General features: G+C 36.3%; 1 protein-coding gene across 1 annotated transcript in view; it reads left to right on the forward strand.

Moving 5' to 3' along the window:
• LAMA1 (laminin subunit alpha 1) overlaps positions 1-27839 on the forward strand; it is a 186526-nt gene that overhangs the window by 155551 nt on the left and 3136 nt on the right. Inside the window, exons 50-62 of the mRNA XM_072604263.1 lie at positions 287-431; positions 1193-1334; positions 4312-4426; positions 5615-5785; positions 9254-9405; positions 10176-10361; positions 11512-11650; positions 13289-13401; positions 14274-14463; positions 16845-17003; positions 17487-17640; positions 19407-19540; positions 23977-24199. Coding sequence (XP_072460364.1) covers positions 287-431; positions 1193-1334; positions 4312-4426; positions 5615-5785; positions 9254-9405; positions 10176-10361; positions 11512-11650; positions 13289-13401; positions 14274-14463; positions 16845-17003; positions 17487-17640; positions 19407-19540; positions 23977-24199 — 2023 coding nt within the window. The remainder of the gene's footprint in view (positions 1-286; positions 432-1192; positions 1335-4311; positions 4427-5614; positions 5786-9253; positions 9406-10175; positions 10362-11511; positions 11651-13288; positions 13402-14273; positions 14464-16844; positions 17004-17486; positions 17641-19406; positions 19541-23976; positions 24200-27839) is intronic.

Raw genomic sequence — 27839 nt, forward strand, 5'->3', positions numbered from 1 at the left:
AGAGGATTTTGTGTAATGCATTAAGAGAAGGATGCCAAGCAGTGAAATCCTTCCATCACATTCAATAAAACTTGAGTTTGTTCCTATTGGATTTTTGTAAGATTCTAGATGGGCGCTCTCTGGTGACTGCTGTCAAGTCAACAGATGATATGGTGGCTAGTTATTTGACCTTGTCTAGTCTTCTCAGATTTTTCCTTTAAAAGTATATTACTCTAAGTGAAAAGTCTCATCATGAAAATGTACCAGTAGATAAATGCCTTTCTTATTGTTCTTTTCTCTTCAACAGAGAGATTTCCTCTCTATTGAGCTGGTTGATGGTAAAGTTAAACTCACTGTTGACCTGGGTTCAGGGCCTCTTGCTCTCATTACAGACAGACGTTACAATAATGGAACCTGGTACAAAATTGCATTTCAGCGTAATAAAAAGCAAGGTAAGAAACATGAATTCCCTGGAATGAATATAGCTGTAATGGAAGACTATACTTCCTTGAAAATAACTTTTATTTTATTTTGAATGTTTCTGAATAGCATGGTAATGAAAATAATTTCTGTAGTATTTATCCTCTAAGTTATGGTGGCATTAAAATGGTGTTTAATAAAATGAGATACTGTGCTTTGTTCATTGCAAATAGTGTATTTTCCAGCTTGAAAAGTTGAAAGGAAATAAAAAATCAACTACATAGTGTTTATTTTTATTAGGGGCCCAGCTGATATAAGGAAATAGCATAGGACAATGGAATAAAGTACAGGATTTGGACCAGAGAACACTGAGTTCAAATCCTGAGTCTACTACTTACTATTCATTCTTACCTTGGGCAAAGCTCTTAATCTTTCTGGATCTCATCTAGAAAATGAGGATGAGGGGACCTCTAAAATTTCTTCTAGCTTTAAATCTGTGATCCTAATTTCTATGATCCTAAAATTTATTGAATGAATATTAAGTTATATATCTAACTTTCCTTTTTAGACAAATATAGAGATATATTCAAGTATATTAAATTTTGTACTGCGATGTCAGGTAGGTTTATATACTCATAACCTTATCAAAGTTCATGTCAAAGTATTTTTTTAAAAAGATTTTACACTTTGAGACTTGAAAGTTCTCTGCTTAGACTAGAATTTAATAATAAAAATGTTAGTTTAGAAAGATATCCTAATTTTCTTACCTGTCCACTTCCATTTCACCTTTTAGGACTCTTAGCAGTTTTTGATGCATATAATACCACTTCTAAAGAAACAAAGCAAGGCGAATCTCCGGGAGGGTCATCTGACCTAAATCGCTTGAATAAAGATCCAATTTATGTTGGTGGATTGCCCAGAACAAGAGTTGTAAGGTATCATGTTAGAAAAAAGAATTTTTTTTCTGCTATTGATTACCTGATTTTAGAAAGCAAACTAGTTTGTTATGTAGTAGAGAAATTGGTGGTTAAAATGAACATGTTTATCATAATTAGAGTTCATAATTTTGAGAGCGGTACCACTATTCTCCCAGTCTCTCTCATATTCATCACTTTATTATTAACTTTGACTCTTTCATTTCCCTCATTTTTCATATACAGTTAGTTGCCCAAACCCAAATTATACGTTCCCAGCATCTCTCACATCTGTCACTTTTTTCCTCCTCTTCCCCTACCAGCTCTAGTCATCCCCAGACTTGATTACACTACACCCCTTATGAGTCTTCCTACTTTTACTGTTATCCTTTTCCAATACATCTTGCATTCTACTACTACCCTGTCTTCTGTATATAAAGATCGAATCATTGTCATTTACTTACTCTCAATCCTTCAGTAGCCCCGAGTAAAGATTTATGTAGCACTACCCTCCTGCCATTCACCCTATAAGGTTTCTCTCTCTCTCTCTCTCTCTCTCTCTCTCTCTCTCTCTCTCTCTCTCTCTCTCTCTCTCTCTCTCTCTTTCTCTCTGTGTGTGTGTGTGTGTGTGTGTGTGTGCGTGTGTAATATATAATATAACCAAACTGAACTGATTTCTGTATCCTGAGCATGCTCTAAGCTCCTTCACTTCTGAAATTTTTCTCACTCTGTTCCTTATGTATGGAATACTGTAACATCTCTTTATCTGGTCAGTTCAAATGTCATTCTGCCACCAAGCTTTACATAATCTTTGTTCTTCCACCAACCCCTGATGCAACTAATTGCCTTTTCCCCCAGGAGCTCATATAGCAGTTTTTCTATACCTTTATGATATGCATATCATGTATTGTTGTTTATTATAGTTATCTGTATATGGATTTCAATTTCCCCTGAAATGGTAGCTCCATCAGGACAAGGATCATACTTTATCTAGACTTTATATATCTCCCAGCACCTAGCATAGTAAATGCTAGTCTCTTCTTGGGTATTGAACTCATGTTTCTTCAAATGAAAGACAACAATGTAATCTTGATGTTGGCATATGGGAATGCTATTGACCTTATATCTTACTATGTAGTCTATAGAAAAGAATTACTTCTTTTATCTTAATGGACTAAAACATGAACATCATCAGACAGTGAGAGTATTCTCTTAGGGAGTAGCATACTAGTCATGTGTATAATGGTTAAGTTTCCTGTATATGAGGTGATTCATAATATAACATAATCAACATAGAATAGATCATCTAAAATCTCACCCAATGTAAGAAGCCTTTCTTGATCTCCTTTCCCTCCCTTCCCTCTATTGATTATTTTCATTGCGTATATATCTTATTTGTACGGTTATTTGTATGTCACCTTCCCTATTAGATTATGAACTCAAGAGTGAGGATTTGTCTTATGCCTTTATTTGTATCCTCATCACTTAGCACAATCCCTGGCACATAGTAGGTTCTTAATAAATACTTATTAACTGACTCTGGGAAAACAATTGCAAACCCAGGAGTGAATAAAAAGGAAACCCCTGTTCAAAACTATCTGGACCTGTCAGGGCTGGAAGCCTATGAACTTTGTTTAATACATAAAATTAAAATTATTGATCCAGTAAATCTGATTATCTGCTTTCCCATATAAAACAACAAATGCAAGAATTTACAACTAACTACTTTAAAAAAAAAAAGAGCACCTGGAAAAGTGTAGCCTTTCTTTAGTGCAGTCAAGATGAATGGTCCTTAAAGGCATCTAAGAGTATCATTGTCTCTTATCATCTAACAGTAATTGCCATTCGCCAAGAAAAGGGTAAATCATTTTCAACCGACTCTGTTTTTTGTTTGTTAAAACAGATTGCTGTAGCACATATCCCAAACATTTTCATAAAAAGCAGTTAGAGTGCTGGATTTGGAATGAGAAGACCTGAGTTTAGATCCTCTCTCCTCTCTGACACTGTCAGTGTGAACTTGAACAAATCACACATGTTTGTGTGTGTGTGTGTGCATATGTGTATATGTGTATACATATACATGTAGACATAAATATGAGAGAGGGAGGGAGGGAGGGAGGGAGGGAGAGAGAGAGAGAGAGAAGATAAATTGGAATGAAGTTGTTATTCTTAACTGAAAGACAAGGTCATGGTGGGAACCTGTGGCCTTCTAAGTCCTTGGGTGCTGCCTTTTGACAGAGTCCAAGTTTTACAGAACAAATGCTTTTATTAAGGGAATTTGTTCTATGAAGTTTGGATTCAGTCAAAGGGTTACACTTGAGGACCTAGAGGTCCCCATGTGACCTTGAGGTCACAGGGTCCCCACCCCTGGACACGGGTCATGAGTAAGCAACATTGATGATGTTCATTGGTTCTTCCTGTCCCTATTAATGTCCAAAGGAAATTAAATTAACTTTGGCCTAGTCAAATTTCATTAAGCAAGCATCAATTAGGCACCTACTGTGTGCCAGGTACTGTGCTAGATTTTGGGGATGGAAATACAAAATAGCCCTTGTCCTTAGAGAGGTTTTATTTTGCCATGTTTGGGTCTTTGGGCATACATGAAAGTCTATGATACATAAAATTATTGGGATGAAATTTCCATATGACATCTTTTCGTTTTTAAGACACTTGGGCTCTATGGTAAAAAAATGTTAGAGTCCTAGGGTTTCATGGGGGTCAAAAGCATCATTAGATATCTATATAACTACATCAAGCAGATTTAGTTTCATTCTTTTAGTCCCTGGGTAAAATCTTTTTGTTGATTTAAGGGCGTAATAAATTGAAATTCATGTTAGCCACGTGTTCATTTGTGGATAAGTCGTTTTTATTACACGAAGAAGTAGCTTCACCATGTTAGATCTATTTTTATTCTTCCTTTCAAAAATTAGAAATTTGAAAATGAACCAAATTTTTTGGCTCATTTTGGTTTTGCTTTTTTGTTTTTGTTTTCCTCCAGAAAAGGACTTACTAGCAGATCATATGTAGGCTGTATTAAAAGCTTGGAAATATCCAGATCGACATTTGACTTACTCAGAAATTCCTATGGAGTGAGAAAAGGGTGTTTACTGGAGGTATGAAGTACTTTTATTAACATCAACTTACTGTCATTGCACTATCGATTTATGCTGAGGAGGAATTTATTGAGGCTATGCTGTGAGGGTATGCAACCAAAAGGCTGTGTTGGAATCAGAAGACCTGATTTTGTTTGGTGGAATTTTCTTCTCTTACATTAGGGACAAATAGTTATACTTGACATTGCCATATCTGTTGTTGGTGACCTACCCCGGGATAGTCATCCTGAATTCTTGTAACTTTTTTCTTTCAAAAATATCTTTCTTTTTTCATTATGAGTTTAATAAACATCTAGAAACATGAACATTTCTCTCTCTATGTGATCACATACACATACACAGACACACACAGACATACACATACACACACATACTCATACGTAAATGGAATTCTATGTCAAACTTAATTTCTGTTGTTTTTTTCACTAAGTTATTATTTCTTACATATTCAGATTTAGAGTTTTAACACTGTCCTGCTTGTCTATTTCTCCTTCTGAATTCATTCTTCTCTCTTTTGTTTTTTCTTCTTTGTCTAGTAGCACTGTCACTGCTGCCCTACTTCCACTGCCCCTCTGGCCCCCCCACCCCAAAAAAAAAGAAAAAGAAAAGCTTTCTTTTTCACCAAATAAATATAGCGCTGTAAAACAAATGCACATACTGATTGTGTCTTTTTGATTCCTAAGAGTTCTAATTATGAATTTCAGTGTAGACCATCCACCCCCCTCACCCATCAGATGTGTGACTATGGACAAATTATTTAATGTCTCACAACTTTGAGGTGTTTCATTATCATTATTATGAATAATCATCATACCTAACATTTATGTGCTACCTACCATGTACCACTGTGCTTCACAAATATCATTTCATTGGAGCTTCATAACAATCCTGGGAAGTAGGTTCTATTTTTATCCTCATTTTACAATTGAGGAAACCAAAGTAAACAGAGATAAGTGTCTTGCCCATGGTCTCACAACTATGAAGTGTCAAAGGCTGGTTTTGAACTCATGTCTCCCTGATTCCAGGTCTCACGCTTTATCTACTTTACCACCTCAGTGCTTATAAAATAAATCATAATACTCACACTCCTTACTTCACATAGTTGTTGTGAGGGAAGTGCTTCAAAATCCTTAAAGAACCATGTAAATGTGAGCTGTAACTAGCAAATTATTCTCTTTTATAAAACAGCCCATCCGAAGCATCAGCATCTTTAATAATGGGTACGTTGAATTGCCACCAAAGCCACTGTCAGTAGAGTCTGAACTGATGGCAACATTTGCAACCAAGAATAGTAGTGGCATCATCCTGGCTGGCCTCAGCAAGGGAAGGGATAAGAGAAGTCGTCGACAGGCCCATGTGGTAAGTTATCTTAAATATTAGGAAACTACAGATTCAAGTCAATTTCCTTTAAGAAATATGAAGTATTTATTAAGTATCTACTATGCGTAAGATACAAAGAACAGAAAAAGGACTCAAGGGACTGTATTCTACTAGGAGTCAGGAAAAAGGGTACAATATGTATGTAAATAAGTAAATACATGTGTACAAAGTAATTTTGGTCAGGGTAGAACAACTCAGGAGATCAAGAAAGGTAGCACTTGAGCTGAGCCTTAACTGTTAGAAATGTTAAGAGATAGTAAAAGAAGGGAAAGTAATTGAGACATGCACACAGAGGCCGGAGATGGAGTGTTGTATAAGAGGAATAACAAATATATCAATTTGTCTGACAAGTGGAATGTATGAAAGGGATTAAGTGATGTGCAGTGATTCTGGAAAGGTAGGCTAATGTTGGACTGATCCGCAGCTCTGGTGTGAGGGCTTGCCTCCACCTTTGTTTTCTTCCTGCTACTCAACTCTCACTTGTGACTCCAAGAAGCTGCAGGATGGTAAACCATCTCAGTAGTCAGGCTAAACCAGACTGAAGGGAACTGGTAAGCCTCAAACCCATGGGTGAGTTAGTAGAGGGATATCTACCCCAATTGTGTGAAAACTTCCTCCAGTAGAATGGGTGGATGAGAACAATCTGCTCCACGGCCATGAAGGTGGAGTTGGTCAGACATCCAAAATGGCAAGGGCAAACACTGAATCCTTGGGCCATCACCAGTTGTCTTGACTATTGCCTTGCCACTGGACTCATGATTCTGGAAGAGAGAGTGAGGATAATGACTTTGGGCAACTCTGCCTCTCTTAAATCCAAACACTACTCTGTGATGTCATTGATCCTCTCTGAAAATGAAGGAAAAACAACAGATTTTATACAAGAGGCAATGGAGAACTGATGAAGCTTCTTCAGAAGGTCAGTGACATGGTCATACCTAGGCTTTAGAAAGATTAGATAATTGTGAGGTAGATGAAATGAAGAGGGGAGTAGAAAGCAGGAAAACCAATTAAGAAGCTGTTAGAACAGTCCAGATGAAAGGTTATGAGTGTATGAACTAGAATGGGAGCCCTGTGAGTGGAGAGAAGATGAATGAAAGGGATGTGTAGAGTCAACTGGGTAAGTAATTGGATGTGAAGGTTAAGGGATAGCAAAGGATTGGTTTCCTTGGCTGACAACCTGGGTAACTAGAAGGATAATGATTCACTTAAAAGAAATAGGGAAGATTAAAGACCTTTGGAAAAACTAAGAGGTTTAAGATTATTTTAAAATATAAAAACGTAATGTATTATTCCTTGTCATTTCTATCATAATTTGCATTAGTTCAAAAATAAACCTTTGCACACAGAAGCAGCTTTCTTATTGCATGATCCTTGTTTTATATAACTGAAAATGAAAAAAGGTAAAAAATGATTCGATTGTTGCCCTTCTTTTTTACATACCACTTTCTTCCTGTATTTTATGACTCTTAATTGTCATTTGTAATGTTAAAACATCAAGCATCGAACTTCAATAGTTTTTATTAGCGGACTATTAACATGAATATGCATTGTCATCTGTCACACTGGGCTTGAAAGACTCAGAAAAAAAAGTGTACATCTGATACATGTAAAAATACTAAAAATAGCAGGGGGAAATTAAAGTTGTTTAAGTTAAACTGAGGTAAGTTTGACAAACTCAAGCTTGTATGTAGTTGTAATAAAATTGTTATCCACTGCAGCTAGGTGGTGCAGTGGATAAAGTCTCAGTCATGGAGTCAGAAGGAACTGCTTTCAAATTTGACCACAGACAGTTGACACTAACTCTGTGACCATGGGCAAGTCACTTAACCCTGATTGCCTTAAAAAAAAATTGTTTTTGATTTAAAAAAATCATTCGTGCATTAATGTTTTAGTAAGGGAAAATATAGTAATGAGTAAACCATGTTAGGTAGACAGGAAAGTACCTTCTTGACACAATTACAAACTGATCTTCAAGAACACAAGGAAAACTAGCCCCAGGCACTGGGGTAAAAAATTAAGTTTAGTTGGTATCATTAGCATTAGAGAAACCATTGCCTCATAGACAAGTAGAGGGAAGCCACATCTGCAATGGAAAGACACAGGGAAAGCAATGGAAGAAGAAATAGTGGTAGTATATGAATGGAACTTGTCCACTCTAGCTGGGGTCCTCCTCCAGTATAGACCATCAGCTTGACCCCCTAAAAGTGAATAGAGCCATGATAAAAGGCTAGGGAACTGTTCAAAAACCTCAGCAGTATGATTGAAGTCCTAAAGGAAGTTATTGCCTACTGCAGCTGAGGAATCCTGGTCTATGAGTTTGAGTTTGTTCCCAGAATGGAAGTGTTAATAAAATAACACTTAATAAAATAATAAATAATATAATAAAACAAATCTATTTTATTTAATATATTTATATGCATAAATATATTTAATAAATATAAAAATACTAAATAAAAATGAATATAATGTTGTATTTATAGGACTACCATCCTAGTTCAGCTGCTCATAAATATATTATTATAAAAATAAACTAATAAATGAAATAATAAAAGTGCTTTTTGGAGCATGAAGTAGTTTGTTAGGCCTCTTTAGAAGTCTTACGTTTTCCAGTGGGCCAGAATACAAAGGGGAGAAGGAAGTAAGCATTTATATAGCACCTACTATGTGTCAGGCACTTTGCCAAAAACTTTTTACAGATATTATCTCATTGATAATTTGGTTCCAGCCTACCTTTCTACAGTTATTTCACATTTCCCTCCCTATTTGTTAGAATTTGTCCCTAAGATTCCCTAGTTTCACTTTATAGAAACTGCCTGAAAGGAAGGATTAAGATTCTCTTATCAGTTTTACTCCCTATGGTTTTTTTTTTTCCTAATTACTTAAACCACATCATTCCAGACCACAAATAGTCAGGAAGCAGAAATAATTAGGGTTTGGGTATATATTAATAGTCTTTAGTGTTGCATCCACAGAGGATTATCTAATAAATAATTTCATGTGTTGTGAAACAAAGCTATTCTTTTTAAAAATTATGCCATTGCATAAATATGCATGCCATCCATTTTCGTGTAGAGCATATTTTTACAAAACTTTGTTTCTATAAATAATCAAAATGCCAAGAACTTTCCTTAATTCATTGTCTACTTATAGAAATATCTTTATACTATCCCTTGAAATTGCCATTTTAAAGCTCAATTCATTTTAAAATTAGGATGTTTTTATCTGAATTACAAAGAATATATCTCTTTAGCACAGGCTCTTTTTCTTTTTATCAAATGAAAAATATAAAACACTTTATATACCTGTGCTATAAGAATACTAGCTGTTATTGTCTTGAAAAAAGCTTTTAAAAATAAGTAATTAGATGACGTAAAAGAGAACAGTAGAGATTAAAATGAGAAAACCAGTGTCCTGTGGAAAACCTCTCTTAACGTGACATTTTCCCAGCCCTTCTTCTCCATCGTACTGATTGAAGGTCATCTTGAAGTGCATATTAATCCTGGGGATGGAATGAGCACTCGAAAAGCCACCCTCCGTTCGACCACAGGAACATACAGTGATGGGCAAGAGCATTCCATTGTCTTGATCAGAAATAAAAGGTACTTAAAAACATACATAGGGAAACATACACACGTATTTGTATAGTAACCATATCATCAGTAGATGAAAATGTCTCCGTTAGAAATTACTTAATTGTAATGATTCTTGCATTGAAATAATCTTTATAGCTATTTTCACCAATGGAAGTATCCAATGAGCTTACTATCTCATGATATGCTGAGATCTCAGTGTATCTAATATAATCCTTAGGAACCCATATTCTAGGACTCCTTTAAAAGTGTGTTTAGCTTATAATAAACCCTTTTAGGTATTGCAGTAGCCAAGCCCCTTTTGGTTGGAACCCATATCAGTTTGTCTTTATACATAATGGCTCCCTGCAACAAGGTGTAATTGTATCAAGGTGCTGGGATATTTACATATACTGCAATAGAGGGTTGTATAAGAGTACTAGGAATATTTAGAGTGACCCATTTTCCTAATCTACTCCCTACACACGTATGTGTGTGTGTTTAACTGTTTAAAGGATAAGAAGCAAGTAAATATAAAATTCTTTGTTTTTAATACTTAAATAATGTCACTTATACCTGAAGTATTTTAATTGCCCAAGTTCAGCTGGGAAAACTCATCATGCATCCTCAAGAAGAAATCCTATTGTCATTTCACTAATTCATTGTTTGGTAGTGATTTCTACATTGTTTAAGAAATTTGCTGTTTTAATAAACTAATGGAATGGGTCAATCATTTGTTATTGGTTTGTCCATTTAGAAACAAAAAACACAACTTTTTGCTTTTTTCTTTGAATTTTCAGAATCATCACAGTCCAAGTAGATGAGGCTAATCGCACAGAAATGAGATTTGGGCCATCGGCAGAAGCCAGGATCATAAATGTATCTAACCTGTACATAGGGGGAATCCCAGAAGGAGAGGGTATTTCTGTCTTCAGAATGAGAAAATCTTTTCACGGCTGTATAAAAAACTTAATCTTCAATATGGAGTAAGTTGAATATAACCAAAGTTTTCAAAAGAAGAACTTGTCCTTGTGTCATTCTACTCTAACATGAACATTAGTGATTTGTGACCCATTTCTCTTGCATAGATATCCCAAAATTCAAAATCTATGAAATTTTAATACCCCATAAACACAAGATAGCCCAATTTTAGCATCTGAGAATCATCTAGGTCTTTAGAAGTATTTGGGTCACAAATAGACTTTGGTATGATATTATGAAAGTTACCCAGTTATTCAACTCAATTATTGAACCTGTGGAAAGTTGACTTCAGATTATTTATGCCACCCAGGTTATACTTAGAGAGGATGAAATGGTGGAGATTTTTTTTTAATTACTTATCCTTTATGATTATCAAAGAGCCTACTACAAAGGTTAAATTAAAATTTTTATAAATATTATTAAATATATTTATTGTTCTATTGAGTTCATCACCAAAATCACAACTGAAGATATGGGCTCCCATGTTTAAACTAAAAGTAGCTTCCAAGGAAGTGCTTTGTGTACCTAAAAGTGGTAAAAATGAGTTATTATTCAGTTTTTTGGTTTTTTTTACTAAATTTAGGGTTAGGGTTGAGGGCTTGTGATTTGACTCAGGCTCCACTTATCTTATGTGACTTGACTAGTTTTTCCTTAAAAGGGATTGAAACCATCCTGGAGACTTCATTTGCTTGGGAGACCAAGGCTCAGGACACTGACATGACTTCCTGGAGGTCTGAGTACAAAAGTCAGACCTCAAGAACATAGGCAGGATTGGAGAGCATGGAGGCTGGTAAACTCCTCAACTGAGGTCACAGCGGCACCCTTGTTTCAAATCCTTTCCATGCCATAGCTTTTCTCTTTTAAAGTATTAGATGGTCTAAAAATACGTTATTTCATTTCAGTTCTCAACCCAAAGCACCCAAATGGTCTGAATCAGGCCTGACCTACAACACATGAATCTATGTAATAATGTCATAATACGTCTCAATTACATTATAAAAGAGATCAAACTAATCAGAGTAATTGTATCAGTTATGTTATCACACTTTTTTTTCCTCTAAAATATTTATGAAGTAACTGAGTATCAGAAATTATTCTTTCTGTATATTTCTGTGGGATGCTAAGTTAATTTCTAGAATCCTTTCTGTTGCCTAGGCTTTTGGATTTCACCAGTGCAATTAGTTATGAGCAAGTGGACATGGACAGCTGCCTGCTTTCAGAAAAGCCTCGACCAACAGTGATCTACGGAGGGGAAGCTGAGCTTCAGCCAGAGGCTCACCCCTTATCAAGTCCTGTAAGCACAGCTTTATGTAATCCAACCCTGATTGTTACAACCATAAGTCATGACAGTTCAGATGCAATGAGACAAGTTAACAAATATTGGCCCAAGTACACTGTGGCTTTTTAACATAAAAATTAAATGTCATAATAGCTAATATAGGACAATGGTCTTTAAAAAAGTATTAGATTCATGTAACAAAATTCATGGTGGGGATATTTTTATTGTTAGTTAATATTTCTCTTTGGAGGCAACTAAATGGAAAAGTGGAAAGAGTGCTGGACCTAGAATCAGGAAGACCTGAGTTCAAATCTGCCCTCAGATACTTATTATCTGTGTGACTCTGGGCAAGTCACTTAACCTCTGTTTGATTTAATTCCCTGGAGAAGAAAATGGGAAATCACTCCAGTATTTTTGCCAAGAAAACCCCATGGACAATATTAGCATGCAGAGTTGGACATAACTGAACAACAACAATATTTCTCTTTGGTAACGCATTTTACTGTTTCCTGGACAAACATGGACACTAACATTGTACTAGTAATGCAACACTCAGCTTAAAAGTACTATGTTGATATGCTTGAGGTCTCTGAGTTCACAATTATTGCCTGTGGGACCCCTGATGTTACTTTAGCCAGAACTAGATGCAATAACTACCTAGCATCATTTAATTCCTGTGGTTAGTGTAGGGACGGTCACTAATGCAACAAATTGGAAAGGACACCAGATTTGGAGTCAGAAAACCTGAGACTGAACACCAGCTTTCCCATTAATAAGTGTGTCACCTTGGGCAAGTCACTTAACCTGTTGGAATAGATTAGAAACTTTAAAGTCTCTTTTTACTTTGGATTTATGATCTTATAAAACTTTGGGGACTCTGTTGACCCATTCTCTTTAGTGGGAAGAAGTTACAAGACTCCTCCAATCCTTCTAGGTTCATTAACCCATTTGAGGACTCTCGACCATGATCCCTACCTGGCTTCCTCCCTTTCTAGCCATGTTTCAAACCATACATCTGCCATAGGAGGTCTGGAACACTGATGCCATTGTTGTTACAACTGCATTTTCCCAAACTGACAACAGTTGTGTTAATCTGCAACAGTGAACATCTCCTAAATGTTGCCTGTCTTTGGGACATATACCAGTGGACTCTATGCCCTGACTATGACACTTCTTTATCTAAGACGTTCTAGGATCCAACAGAGATTCATGGGGAGAATGTGGAGAAAAGAACAAAAATTTATCACTATAAAAGGAAGTTGCTTTTTTGATGTAAGAAGGAACTGTCCATCAAACTAAGATTTTGTTGATATGTTTTGATAAATTTGCCTTTTTTCCAGCCCAAACATATTTAAATTCTGATGAATTTAATAATGAAGAAATTGTATTGATAGACATTTTACTTATACACTGGAGCAGAGGTCTCCAAGGTACAGCCTGAGGACAGAATCTGTGCTGCCTGTTTTTTGTACAGTCCTTGAGTAATGCTGGCTTTCGCATCTTTAAATACAATAAAACTTTTAAATGTAGGAACTATTCTTAACTCACTCAGTCCTAGGTGACTGACTCCTGAAGTGCAAGGCAATGGTAGGCTGGATGTGCATGTTTAGATGTGTGAACTCTGAAGTTTTTTGTTTTTGCTTTTCATTACAGGAGCAGTGTGTAGCGGATAGAGAGCCAGATTATGTCCTTAATGCCCTTCAGTTTGGGCTGGCTGCCGGCAGTCACTTGGTTTTGCCTTTCAATCAATCTGCTATCAGAAAGAAGTATGTATGTCTCAGTTCTGTTGCATGGTCTATCACTTTTAGTTTATTTTATGAAGACTTTGAGGATGTGGAATTCTAGTCATTCCCAAAGAAACAACTGGTGTTCATCTTTATTATTACTTTTAGAGGCAGCTAAGTGGTACAGTAGGTAGAACACTGGAACTGGCAACAGGAATACCTGAGTTGCAATTCAGTCTCAGAAACTTATTAGCTATGTGACACTTAATCTCTGTCTACCTCAGTTTCTTCAACTGTAAAATTAAAATCATAATAAGCATCTACCTCTCAAGGTTATTATAAGGATCAAATGAGATAAGATAATATTTATAAAGTGCCTAGCACATAGTAGACACTTAATAAATGCTTCTTTCTTTCTTTTCTTCCTTATTGGGTCCTCTAATGAGATTAATTAATATCAAATGTTGGACTTAGAGTCAGGAATAATAATAGTATTGACAGCCAACGTTTATGTAACAATATGTGGCAGGTGATATCCTAACCACTTTACAAGCATCTCATCTTATCTCCACAGTCACCCTGGGGGGTAGATGATATTATAATCCCTATTGTACAGATGAGGAAACTGAGCAAACAAATTAAGAAACTTGTCTAGGGTCATACAGCCAGCAAGTAGCTGAGGCTGGATTTGATTTCAGGTCTTCCTGACTGTAAGCCCAATGTTCCATCCATTGTACCACTCTAGAGAGACTTGGCTTTAATTCTCTTCAAATCCCAGTGTCTGAGACAGAATTTAAACTTAGATCTTTCTTCTTGGCTATAAGTCTAGCACTTTACCCACTTTTTTTTTTTTTTTTTAACAAAGAGATTAAATTTACTCTTCTCTAAATACAAAGCTGTTTTTTCCCCACAAGGCTTTCAGTGCAGCTGACTATCCGGACCTTTGCCTTAAGTGGTCTGATTTACTACATGGCTCATCAGAACCAGATCGATTATGCAACTCTTCAGCTTCATGGGGGACAGCTCTATTTTATGTTTGATCTTGGGAAAGGGAGAACAAAAGCCTCCCATCCTGCCTTCCTCAGTGATGGAAAATGGCACACGGTAAGTACCAGGATGTCAGGATTCTCCTCTCCAAAGTTCCATTCACTTCCTTAGATATCTACTCCCCTATTATACTTAAACTTCCCTGACTTGCTATGTCAACAAGCTAAAGAGAAGTGAATTACATCCATTCAGTGACATAAATTTACCAAAACTTTCAGAAGGAACTTTGAAATGGATATCTAAATTTAGCATTTTTAAACTGGTTTTCAGTTTTATCAAAGCTATATTAAAAGAATTGATAAGATCCTTGTAAATATATAGGTTTTTAAAAGAAGTACATTTTATTCAGTTATTACTATAAATGTAGACTTGGAAACTGTGTCTCTGTTCTCTTAAGATAGAGAATTTATGAGTTAAATAAAAATAGAATATTTATGATGGCCTGAATAGGAAAAAAAAAAAAACCTCTTTTATTCTGACATTTGTGCAAGTTGGTTAAAAAATAAAACCTTGGATTAAGGAAAATAGAAGAAAAACATTCATTTAGAATATATTAATTTGAAAATTGTAATTATTCTGAAAGGGGCTGGAGATATGTCAGTTATAAGCATTTATTAAGCACCTACTATGTGCCAGACTTTGGGATAAGTGTTAGGATCACAAAGAAATGCAAAAGACAGCCCCTGCCCTCAGGGAACTCACAGAATAAAGACTGCTTAAAAAGTCCTTATGCTACAGGATTTTTTCTGAGGTTTTTTGCCTTTTTTTTTCTGGTAGTGTTATACAAGATTTTTATCAGGTTGGGTCCCTGTTGTGGAATGTGATAGGGTTTATGCAGTCCACAAGTGCAGCTCCTTACTGTGTTCATTGTGCCATGGAAGAGATAATCAGGAGAATTTAGGGAGAGAGGTTGCTACACATAAGTTCCCATAGTCTAATATTATAATAGTATTATCACAAGTGCCACCTTCACTCAGAGGCTGTCACTATCCCTGGATTCTTCCCCTCCCCCCCCCTTTTTAATTGATTTTGTGGTTTGTTTATTACATTGAGGCTACTAGATAGTGCAATAGATAGGACCCTGGACCCAGAATCAAGAAGAGCTGAGTTCAAATTCAGCCTTAAATATTTACTAGTATGTGACCTTGGGCAAGTCCCTTCATTTCTGTCTCCCTCAGTTTCCTCAACTGTAAAATGAGGATCATAATAGCACTTTCCTTGGAGGGTTATTGTGAGCACCAAATAAAATAACATTTATAGAGTGCTTAGCACAGTGCTCGGCTAGCAGGTGCTACAAAAATGCTAACAATTGTTGTTGTGTTTTGTTGTTGTTGCCAATGTGCTGGGTGAGAAATGGGAATTAGATGTGTTAACACTTTGGAAAAGCTACCAAATGTCATACAATGTATACTGAAATCATATCTTGTTATGATCTCCCCAACTACCCCACCAGTTACAGTAAATATAGAAGTAAGCAGAATAAGGTAACATTAAATAGGAAATAGGAATATAGCTGTCTCTTTCTCAAAACTGCCTCCTAAATTAATTAAGACCATATTCAGAGGCTATGTGCTAAATCTGGAGAAGCCATTTAGACCCCAGTATAAACTGCCCCTTGGTCAGTAACACCCTTGATTCCAATAATGGCCCCTCAAGTCTGTAAGCTGCACATAAGCTCTAAACATGCACAGTGCTATGCATATTTAGTAACTCCTAACCTAGCTATTGATATGCTGATGTGCTAAGGCCAAGACAGAAGAATAATAGTAAAGCCACACCCCCATCACAACCTTGTAAGAATGAAACTTCAAAACTCCATCCCTCAAGTACTTCTCCACTTATAATGGGTCCATGCTGCCTGAGTACGCCTATCTTATCCAGTTAGATGGCTCTATGTACCCTTCTTTCTCCCTGTCTTTTTCCCCACACTGCCTGCCTTCTTCTCCTACCCCATTTCTCTGCACTCTCTGTGCCTTATTAAAGTGTGATTGATGCATTACTACCCACTTGCTGCCCATGTGATCTCACCTAGCGAGTATCCAAAGAAGTGGGCTTATTTACCCTGACTCCTTTGAGGTCTCTTTCCTTAAGGCATTAAGTGGGGAACCCAGGCTGGGACTACTTATTCATAGCAATATCCCACAATGAACCTACTGGGAGAAAGCAAAGCCACTCAGTGCCATCTCCCCCATCCTTTTCCCATACCCTGTAGGAACCTCCCCCATGGTTAGGTCATAATAGAACAAAACAAAAAGTAGTATTATCCTTAGTTTTCTAGATCTCTGATTATTAGGTAGAGTTCCTTTTCCCTAATTTGTTGGAGTTTGCTATTTCTGTGTTGTGTGTGCAGTGAAGAATTGTTGCTTTTATCACTAAGAAAGAGATGGTTATTGTTTGCTCAGATTTTGTATAAATTATAGATTTTGTTTAAATTTCAGGTGAAAACAGAGTATATCAAAAGAAAGGGCTTCATCACAATAGATGGACAAGAGTCGACAATGGTGACCACCATAGGAGATGGTAACACCTTAGATGTGGAAGGAAAATTTTACCTTGGAGGCCTTCCATTCGATTATAGAGCCAAGAATATTGGAAATGTAAGAGACCTTCTATAATTGTGTTAGCATTGTGTCTTAGTTGCAGATGTGCTCACTTTGCATGGGAAATGAGTCCTCATAACCCAGAGCTGGAAGGTTCTTTTGGAAATTTTATTTTTCAGTTGCTTTAAATTGTAAATTTATAATAGATCTTTACAAATTGCATGTTGTAACTACACCCTGAATTCTAACTAGTCTTACTAATTACTAAGCGTGAGCTATTAGTTGTTTTGATGACAGAGTAACAATTTGACCAAAACTCAGAAAGCATAAAGTTCTTTTGCAATTTATATTGGTAATGGCCCTATGCCCTCCACATTCCATTCACAGTAATCAATTGGAATTAATATAGAATCCTTTCTAATATATTAACATTATAAATACTCAGACTTACCTTTAGGTTCCATACTAACGGGCAGACAGTTTCATAAGGGCTTAGCTTTTAATTTGCTTCACATACTGTCATATGCCTTTTTGGTTCAGATTACCTATGGTGTCCCTGCCTGCATTGGGGAAGTGATGATTAACGGCCAACAGCTTGACAAAAGCAACCCGATCTCTGCCTCTTCTGTAAATAAATGCTATACAGTGGCACAGGAAGGGACTTTCTTTGAAGGGAGTGGATTTGTTGCACTTGGTAAGTAATATTCTATTCAATTAATCATGTATTAACCTACTAAGTACGAAAGAGTTATTCTAAACAATGAGCAAGATACAAAGATACACAAAGTCCTTGTGGTCTAGTAGAGGGAAAGACTGTAAAAGGAGATGGGTTGATTAGACAAATGTCCTGCCAGATCTAAAGTGTATCATGTAAATAATGAAAACCATGACTTAAGTCTTCTTAGAGATCACCAATCCAATCCTGTCATTTTAAAGATGAAAAAGTGGTAAAAAAAATTCAGAGAAAAAACAAGATCAGAAGAAGCTTCATAAAGTAGGAGGCATTTTGAGGAGGGCCTTGAGGGATATGCAGGTAGGATTTCAGTAGGGAGATGGTATATAAGCAAAGGCACTAAGGAAAGGAAGTGAAGTGTGGGTCCAGGGAGCAGCCAGTCAGTCAATAAAACATTTATTAACCACTTACTATGTAGTCAGCAGTTCATCTCCTTAAGAATTTTGAGCAGTGGAATAATACAGGCTGAGCTATGCATTAGAAAGGTTAATCTGGCCACAGCATGAAGAATGGATTTGTTGAGGGTGAGTCTCTAGAGAGAATAGGTAGAATTCTACTGAAACAGTCTCGGTGAGAGGAAATGGGAATCTGGACTAGGGTGGTGGTAGTAGGAATGGAAAAGAGTGAGCAGAAGCAAAAGAAATTCTGGAGGCCAAAATGACAGGACTTTGGTGGCCAATTAAATATGGGAAGAGTTGAAAAGAGTCAAAAAAAGAAAAAAGAGAGAGACAAAGCATTCTGGGTGGGTGAGGGAGAATGGTAGATGACTTCTATTAAAAGGAGTCCCAAAGGAAGCATAACTGAAATTCATGCCGTGTCACCCCTCTGTGATTTAAAGAGAGCCAATTGGATCTTGCTAAGATTTACATAATGCTAATGCTTTGTTTCCACTCTTACTTTGAAAGGAGGTATACATTTAATTTTGACTTTCAAAATCCTATCCACAAAAAGTAGATCTTTTACTCCCGAGCTGCTTAAGAATGTAAATTCCTTAAGATTGAGCATCATCACATAATTGTCTTAAGGAATGCCTTACACATTTTGTATCTCAGTATGAAAAGTAGCATTATGTAAATCTTAGTAAAAATCAAGTTGATTCTATTTAAATCATATAGGGTTCACATGACTCAATTTCTTTTAAAAGGAAAGGGGTGCTCAGGTATTTGGATATTCAAAGCAAGAAACTTATGGGAGGCACCAGACTTTCATGTGTAAAGATGAAAGATTCCTTTCTCTCTCATTTCCATATTTATTGTATGTTTATAACCAGGATAATATACAATTAATACATCTAGAAACAGTAAGGTAATGAGATTAAATACTGAGATGTTTTCAAAGGCAACCTGGTTGGTGCAGTGGATAGAGTGCTAAACCTGGAGGGAGACCTGAATTCAAATCTTGCCTTAGGTACTTATTAACTGTGTGACCCTGGGCAAGTCATTTAACCTCTTTCTCTCTCCCCTTCAGTTTCCTCATCTGTAAAATAGGGACGAGGGGGATTATAGTACCTATCTGACAAGAGTTATTATGAAGATAAAATGAGATGTTTGTAAAGCACAAACCTTAAGGTGCTGCTTTTATTGCTAACTATTATTGCTTCTGTTGTTATAGTATAAACAATAGAGTACATAAAAAAACTCAAGCCATCTCTTTATTCACTGAAATATCTTATACATTCTTCATTCCTCACTTCCTATTCCATCACAACTTTTACGTTTGTTTTCCAGTTAAAGAGGGCTACAAAGTTCGCTCAGATGTCAATATCACACTAGAGTTTCGTACCACTGCAATGAATGGTGTTCTCCTTGGAATTAGTAGTGCCAAAGTGGATGCTATTGGAATAGAAATGGTAAATGGCAAGGTAGGTACTTGTTTTCTTTATGGTGGTTTTATTCTAATAACAGTAACAGGGTAGTTGAGTAGCAGCAAGAGCACACACAGCCAACTTTGATTATCTTAATTACTATTCCTTAATTCTTAATTATTCCTGAAGGGGGAAAAAGTTTGGTTAATTCTAAATAATAATCTAAAAATTCTTTGCATTTCATTTAAAGTGAGAAAACCCCACATATATTTCCCTGTTTCTGACTTGATGGTACCATTAGAAGCCCAAGATTTGGTTGTTTGGTAGAAGGGGACCACAGTTTGCTGCAAAAGATCCAGGATAAATAAAAAGTGAATGGTATTAAAAAATAGAGCATTCTAAATACAAGAAAACCCCAAATACCTAGAAAGCAATTCCTCTAGTAAGTACTTGATATCCTTGCCAAGCAGAAATTAAGGCAGCCAGTGGCTATGCTGGTTTAAAATACCATTTGTAAAATCTTATAGAAAATGGTGAAAAATTATGGTTGTAAAAATAGCAAAAAGTGAGGGAAGGAAAAACAAGTTACCTGAAAACTTGGGGAGAGAGTCTATAAAGTCATATCATCTGGAGAACATTTAAGGATAACAGTGGAGGGAGGACAACAAACAGATGAAAAAAGGAAAAGATTTGCAGAGATTTCTATAACAAGTCATTTTCTCCATCAGTGATAATAGAGCCACCATATTTAGACTCCAACATCATAGGTCCCAAAATATTACATAAGAAGGTAGAAAGAACACTAAGGAAAACCAAGAAGATAACATCATGAGCGTCTGGAGTAGAACAAGTACAAACAGATGTATCTGTGCTAGAGGAGACAATTTTGAGGGACTGATTTTCAAATATTTGACAAGGTGTAGGATACAAAAAACTGGGAAAAAACTAGTAGAACATCCATAACTACTAATCTATATGCCAATGTTCCCATCTCTATAAAATCTTTATGAAATAATCTACATATATGTCAAGGACATTCTTGATGTAGGTATGAGAAGGAAAAGGAAGATTTTCATAAACTATTTACTTTATTTCTACTTCTTGACAACCATAAAAATTGTTGCTACAAATATTTTGATGGAAGGCATTTCTTATCGATGAATTCCTTGGGTATGGACATTGTAGTCACTTTAGTTGCCTAATTCTGGATTGTTTTCTGAAATGGTTGTACTGATTAACAGCTCCACCTACAATGCACCAGTGCACTTTATCTTACCACAATCTCTTCAGCATTGACTTGCTCCCATCTTTTGTCATTTTTACCAATTTGCTGAGCATGAGGTGAAACCTCAGCATTGTTTTGCTTTACATTTCACTAATTAATAATTTGGAACATTTTTTCATATGGTTGTTAATAGTTTTCAATTCTTCTTTTAAGAACTGTTTGTTCCTCTTTCAGACTACTTATCTATTAGGGAATGGCTTTTTGATTTATATATACATATGCATATACATGTGTGTAAATATATGTTAATTATATCTTTTGGATAACAAATTCTTATATGAGAAAATGAATGCAATTTTTTTTTCATATTCAACCATTTCCCTTATGCTAGATGCATTAGTTTTATTTGTACAAGTCTATCGTTTTCAAAATTGGTGGTCTTCTGATGATGTTTACTGGCCAAAAGCCATGAAACTCAAATCCTCACAAATTTCATATTAGTAGAATAGAAATCAAAATTGTCTTCTTTATTGAACTCTGATGTTGCTCATTACTTACTCATACATTTTATTTGGGGTAATGAACAACTGAGGCCATGGATCTTATTGTTATTTCCAATTTTGGGCTTTGTCTCTAGTGTATTTCTAGAATCTCTACTGCTATTTCTTTTTCCTACAACTGGAATTTACTCTGCTAGATATCCCTTTACCTGGTTTTACAGTTTAAAGCCCCTTTGATTAGATTTGCAAGGCTCTAGGTACCTCTAGATTCATTATAGTAAAGCTCACACTTCCTGTCTAATTTCCTGCTTTTGATCAAGCAGGAGGCAGGGCATTTTTTCTTGCCTGACAAATGAAGTTCTTGAGAAGGAAATGGTGAGGAATGGCATGCATTGATTACCATAGTACGTTTTAGGCTGTATGACATTAGTTAGAGGGAAACAAGTTCTTGCCTCTCACACTGGAAATAAAGACTTGAAAGCTACAGGAGTTTGTAATTGGTAGAACTTGCAAATTCTGTTCTATTCTAAACAGAAGTCCCATTTCACTGATAGTCTGCTTTTATTGAAACAAATTCCACAATTTAATTTTTACATAAAGTTAGCTAAGATATATAAGCAGAGGACTGCCACTAACAATCCAGGCTGCATCTCCACGGGGTTGCTCCCCAAGATGGTGCTTGTGGGTACTGTGTAGGTACTATTCCCCAGGCTCTTTTTTTTCCTATTCCTGGACTGTCTTTATTAGGATTTGAGGGAAGATGGTGGTCAAGGAGGAGGTGCTGGCGGGACTTCCCTGGGACTAGCTATTGCCTATCTCCTTAGTCTTGCTGAGTTTGCAATTTCACATAAATATTAGGGGTAAAAATTTGGACTATTTCCATTTAAAACAGTAACAGCTCTCCTATTGTTTGTAAATAGTTTATTACAGTAATGCATATCTGTCAAATCTTGATAAAGAAAGATGGTTGATATAATCTTAGATTTGAAAAGCAAATATTGTTACTGTTTTTAATGAATAAAGTGCAATAGTTAAACCTGCAAAATGAGATGATTAAAATGGTTTTTGTCATGGAATGAAAGGATGTAAGCTTACGTAAAATCATAATTTACTCTATTAACTTGGCAAATAGGATAAACAATGTGGTTTTATTTCACATTCTATGTTCTAATTATCCAGAAAGGAGCAAGTGTTACTTCATATTATGATGTTGCTTGAATACAAGATAACAATAATAATAACTCACACTCATAGAATACTTTATATCTACAGACATTTTGTGTCCATGAGTTCATTCAGTCTCCATAACTACCATCCATGTGATTACTAGCATCCTCATTATAGAAATGGAGAACCTGACGCTTAGAGAGGTCAAGAGGCTTATCTCAAGTTAAACAACTAGTAAGGATCTACTTTCAGAGAAAAATCATATTTCTAAACCTCCTGATAACTAGAAAAGTTTTCAGTAACCTATTCACAAGCCTTTGGTAACAGCAAAGTCTATGAGTACGGAGAGAGAAGGAAGAATGCAATTCACTATAATCCATCATACACATCTTTGCACAAGGCATCTTGCTAAGTGCTATGGATATAAAGTCTCTATCATCAAGGAGGTGTTACAATAGCATCAGAAACTGCATTGTAGATACTGCTTTTGAGATACAAGATGTACAAAGATAAGTTAATACAAAGAAAAGAAAAAAAGTTTAAGACAGAGGGAAGGAGGATATGAAAGGAAGTGACAAGGAAAGATGGAGGAGGAAGAAAAGGGAAAGATCAGAGAGGAAAAACAGAGAAAAAAGGGATAAATGGCTATTTTAAGGGTAGAATGATATTAGAATGATACCAGAAATGACCTCTGCTCCTACTCTGAAAAGTAATTGATCTGATCTAAATGAACAGTTGGCAGAGGCCCTTTCCTAGGTACCATCTCTTCATTTGATCAACCTACCTGCACCTTCTTTAAGCTTCTCATGCCTAGGTTCTGATCTTCATGAAGCTGGAGGTAAAACCCCAACCCTTCTTGTGTACATATTGTAAATTTCCCAATTATACATCTCCAAGCCAGCCTATTTCTAAGACTTTGACTTGAAAAGCATTATTTGCAGGCTGCTAGTAGCCCTGAATCAATGCAGATGAAGTCTTTATGCATAAACTTGAGGGTCGCATTTCAGGCTAAAAAATTCACACAGGAGATGAGCCAGCACAAAGATGCATTAGCTTCTCCCCTCCAGATCCACAGTCAAGCAATCTCAATCATTTCAGAGCAACCCCAAGCCAACTTCTGCCCGCAGTGAACTGTCAGGACCTGATTTCTGTCACACACTCTGGTTGAGAGTCTTTTTCATAGCAAGACCATTAACATTTTTTTTAATTTGGAGAGGGCACAGAAGCAGAATCTTTTGACAAGTAATTTTTCATGACTGAATATTTTATTTCAACCAGTTTTCCTCTTCAGTAGAGGATTATGCTTTTCTCTGTTCTCTGTAGCTAGGTGCCATGGTAGACAGAGCACTGGATCTTGGAATGTTTTTGAGTTCAAATCTGGCCTCGGATATGTATTAGCTGTGGGATCCTGGGCAAGTCTGTTTGCCTTAGCTCCTCATCTGTAAAATGAGCTAGAAAAGGAAATGGTAAAGCCCTCTGGTATTTTTGCCCAGAAAACCCTAAATGGGGTCATGGAGAGTCAGATATGACTGAAGTGACTGAACAACAACAAAAAAAGTGATTTGCCCCAATTTTTACTTATCTCTTGGTTGTTTACTCAGGTTTCATTCCATGTCAACAATGGAGCTGGCAGGATTACAGCTACATATGAACCCAAACCTGCAAGTAGTCTTTGTGATGGAAAGTGGCATAAGCTTCAAGCCCACAAGAGCAAACACCGGATTGTTTTAATTGTTGATGGAAACACCATTCCTGCTGAAAGCCCACACACTCAGTCCACATCTGCAGACACCAACAATCCCATCTATGTTGGGGGATATCCTGGTATGCATGGCTTTTATTAGCTCATTATGAAAGACTAGTGCATTACGGTGCCTACATCAATTATTAGGTTTGATGAAATTTAATAATGGATGCTATTATGTTGGAGACATGCATATTAAAAAACATCATGTTAGGGGTGGAAAAGATCCTAGATTATTTTATATTAAACAAAAGCATTATAGATTCCTCTTTTGAAAACCATCTCTATATGCAGAGGATATTGTTCAAAATCTCCAGTTTTTCATGTGGTATAAATTTTCGGTTTTAGCCATTTTTAGCCATTTCTCAGCTGATGGCACAACATCATCCGAGACAGATAGTATCCAAATACTTCATGTGGTGGCTTAGGTATCTTTTCCTAAGTGTCTTCATCAGTTTTATAGAGGGAACAAGCTCTTCCGTACATCTCCAAAAGTCATCTTTAAATGCTGTTCATAAGTATGTAATCCTCCTGAAAATTCTCAATTATTTCTAATTTTCACATAAATTCTGACATCTGGACAGAGTCTGCTGGGGTCCAGCAGTCTCTCTGCAGTGTGAATGCCTTGTGGATGGCCCATTTATTTAGCCCTATTTCAGATCTGGCTCCCTTCCTTTTAAAGAATGCTCTGTCCAGATTTTTGTATGAAGAAGACTTCTGAATTGACCAGGTGCTACCAACTAATGTTACCAGGCTGAAAACATTTTTTAAAAATTCCAAGGCTAAGTTATAGAAAGAAGTTGCTCCTGGAGATGTGTAATTGGAATACTCAGATATAAATTCTACTTGCACAACAGATTCCTGATTCTTTCTATGATTCATTTCTGAAAAATTGCTATTTAAAATATACAGGTGTTGTAGGAAGAATTTCAAATAGTATATGGTAATAAATAAATCACTAGGTAGCTTTGAAAGTAAGTATTATTTGACATAAAGTAAACCAGTTAATTCGGCTTACATGGCATGGTTGTCAAAAGAGGCATTGACAGGAGTCATGTCCCAACTCTGCCATTGGAAATGAATGAATCTCAGAGTTGGAAGGACCTCAGAGATTTTCTGTTCCCACTTTTATTTGAACTGGAATCTTCTCCTCAAAATTTCCAATAAGGCTATCATGTTGAAGATCTCCAGGGATGAGAAAGTACTTTTTAAAGCAGACTGCTCTCCATTTGGACAATTAGCATGTTCTTCATTACATCTACCCTACATCTGCCTAATACCTGGGGCTCCTAGTTCTACACTGTAGTGTAAAGAACAGTACTGATGCTTTTTATTCCCTGCCAGTTATTTGAAGACAGCTATCATGCCACCCTACTCTTGTTTGCTTAAGACTAAACAACATTAATAATAATTTTATTTAATAATAAATAATTTAATAATAAACATTCTTTCAGCCCATTTTCAAAGGACATAGTTTCAAACTCTTTGCCATCTCAATTGCCTTCCTTTAGTCACCATCTTGCTTTTCAATGTTTTACCTAAAAGATGGCAGTCTGAACTAACTACCAAGTTCTAGTATGGTCTGACCATAGATGAATACAGTAGAACTATACTTCTCTCTTATTGGGCATCATGTTTTCATTCGTAATTCTAAGAGATCACATTAGAATTTTTTGGTGGTTCTTCATACTGTAGATTCACTTTCATTTTGTAGGTCACCAATTCTCAGGTCATTTTCATGTGTATAAACAATTGTCTAACTAGGCCCCTCCCATTCTCCTTTTATACAGTTGATTTTTTTCCCATCCTAAATATAGGACTGTATGTTTCATGGAATCCTAAAATCTAAATATGAAGGGAACTCAGAGGCCATCTAGTCCAGGGCTTCTTAAACTTTTCCCACCTGTGACCCCTTCAATGCTTCTTAAAATGTGGGGTTATGTTCTAGTACAACCCTTCCCTGAAAATATTGGGGAGAAACATTATTTCAAAAATCACTTAAGCATTACTACAAATCATTCCCCAAAATGAATAAATATATATGTACATACATATATACATACATAACATTTTTTAAAGGGATCTCCTTAACAGTGTCACCAATAAGTGCTCATTCAGCTTTTGTTTATGAACTTCAAGTGAGAGAGGAACCCATTACCACCCGAGTTAGCCCACTGTACTCTTGGATGACTCTGATTGTTAAGGTTTTATTTCTAATAAGCTTAAATTTGTCTCTTCGTGCCTTACACCTTTTACTCCTAATTCTGTCCTCTGGGGACAAGTAGAACAAGTTCCAATTCCTTTTTCACATGACAGCTCTTCAAATACTTGAAGACAGCTACAATTTTTTTCTTATTAGATTTGGCCCATCATTCTAGCCTGTTGAGATCTTTTTGGATCCCATTCATTCCTCCAGAATGTTAGCTCTTCCAGCTTTCCATTATTTCACATATTTAATGAGCATGTCATCACTTGTCTTCATCTAATTATTAAAAACACTTACTAGATGTGTGACCTTGGGCAAGCCACATCACCCCTTAGTGCTTGACAACCTTGACTTTTTTTTTTTTAGGCAGCCTAGTGTGGGGGATGGGCTGCTACCAACGGAGTCACTGAGACCTTGATTCATTCTTACCTCCCCATAGTTATAAGACCAAGGGGAAGTCCTTTCTGAGTCTCAGTTTCCTTTTTTTGTAAAGTGGGGATAATAATATAAAGTGATACCTACTTTGTAGAGTTGTTAGGTAGGCTCAAATAAGAGAATTTGTATTATATAAAGTTTTTTTCAAACTCCAAAGTACTATGTACCTAAGCTGCTTCTGCTCTTTCTTCAGGTCTTAGGCCAGGTACCTCTTTCCTTAACCCTTTTCTGATCTTTCCAGTTGCTGGTTGTTCTCTGTCTGTCTTCCTTTCTTTCCCTCTCTTCTTTCCTTCCTCCAACTAGTGTGGATACAGTCGATAGTAATGGTGATGATAATAAGCGTTTATGTAGCCTTTTGGAGTCTATAAAGTGCTTTACAGATATCTCATTTGATCCTTACAACTCTGGAAGGTAGGTATTATTGTGATTCCAATTTTATAGATAAGAATAATAGCTAAGATTTCTATAGCATTTATTAAATGTCTGATGCCATGCTAAGCACTTTATAATCATGATCTCGTTTGGTTCTCACAACTACCCTGGGATGTGGTGTTATTATTCCAGTTTTACAGATGAAGAAAGTGAAGTAAATGCACGGTCATAAACATGTAAGGTGGGATTTGAACTTTCTCACTCTGGGTCTGACCTGTTAGGCACTGCAACCACCTAGCTGTCAGTAGAAAACAAACTGCTTCATGTACAATCTGTATCAAATGGCTTGCCTTCTCAGTGTTGGGGGTGGGGTAAGGGAGGAGAGAGAGGGAGGGAAAAGAGTCTGGAACTCAATTCTAAAACAATTAAAAAAAATGACAGGTTAAAAATCATATGGTGGGAGATGATCAAGGTAGAACATTGGGTTTTTTTTTTAAAGGCTGTTTGAAGGCAAGGACCATTTGAATATTGGCTTTTTATGCCCAACACCTTCCACATAGTAGGTGTCTAATAAATGCCTATTGACTTGAATTGAATTTATGGCTCGATTTTTCCATCTGTAAAATGGGGAGGGTGACATCTGTGGAATCTTAAAGCTTTAAAATTCTCAGTCATTTAGTCATTCCCAGTCATTGCATCTGTCAGTG

This window comes from Notamacropus eugenii, chromosome 4 (assembly GCF_028372415.1).
Source record: "Notamacropus eugenii isolate mMacEug1 chromosome 4, mMacEug1.pri_v2, whole genome shotgun sequence".
NCBI classification, from domain to species: domain Eukaryota; kingdom Metazoa; phylum Chordata; class Mammalia; order Diprotodontia; family Macropodidae; genus Notamacropus; species Notamacropus eugenii.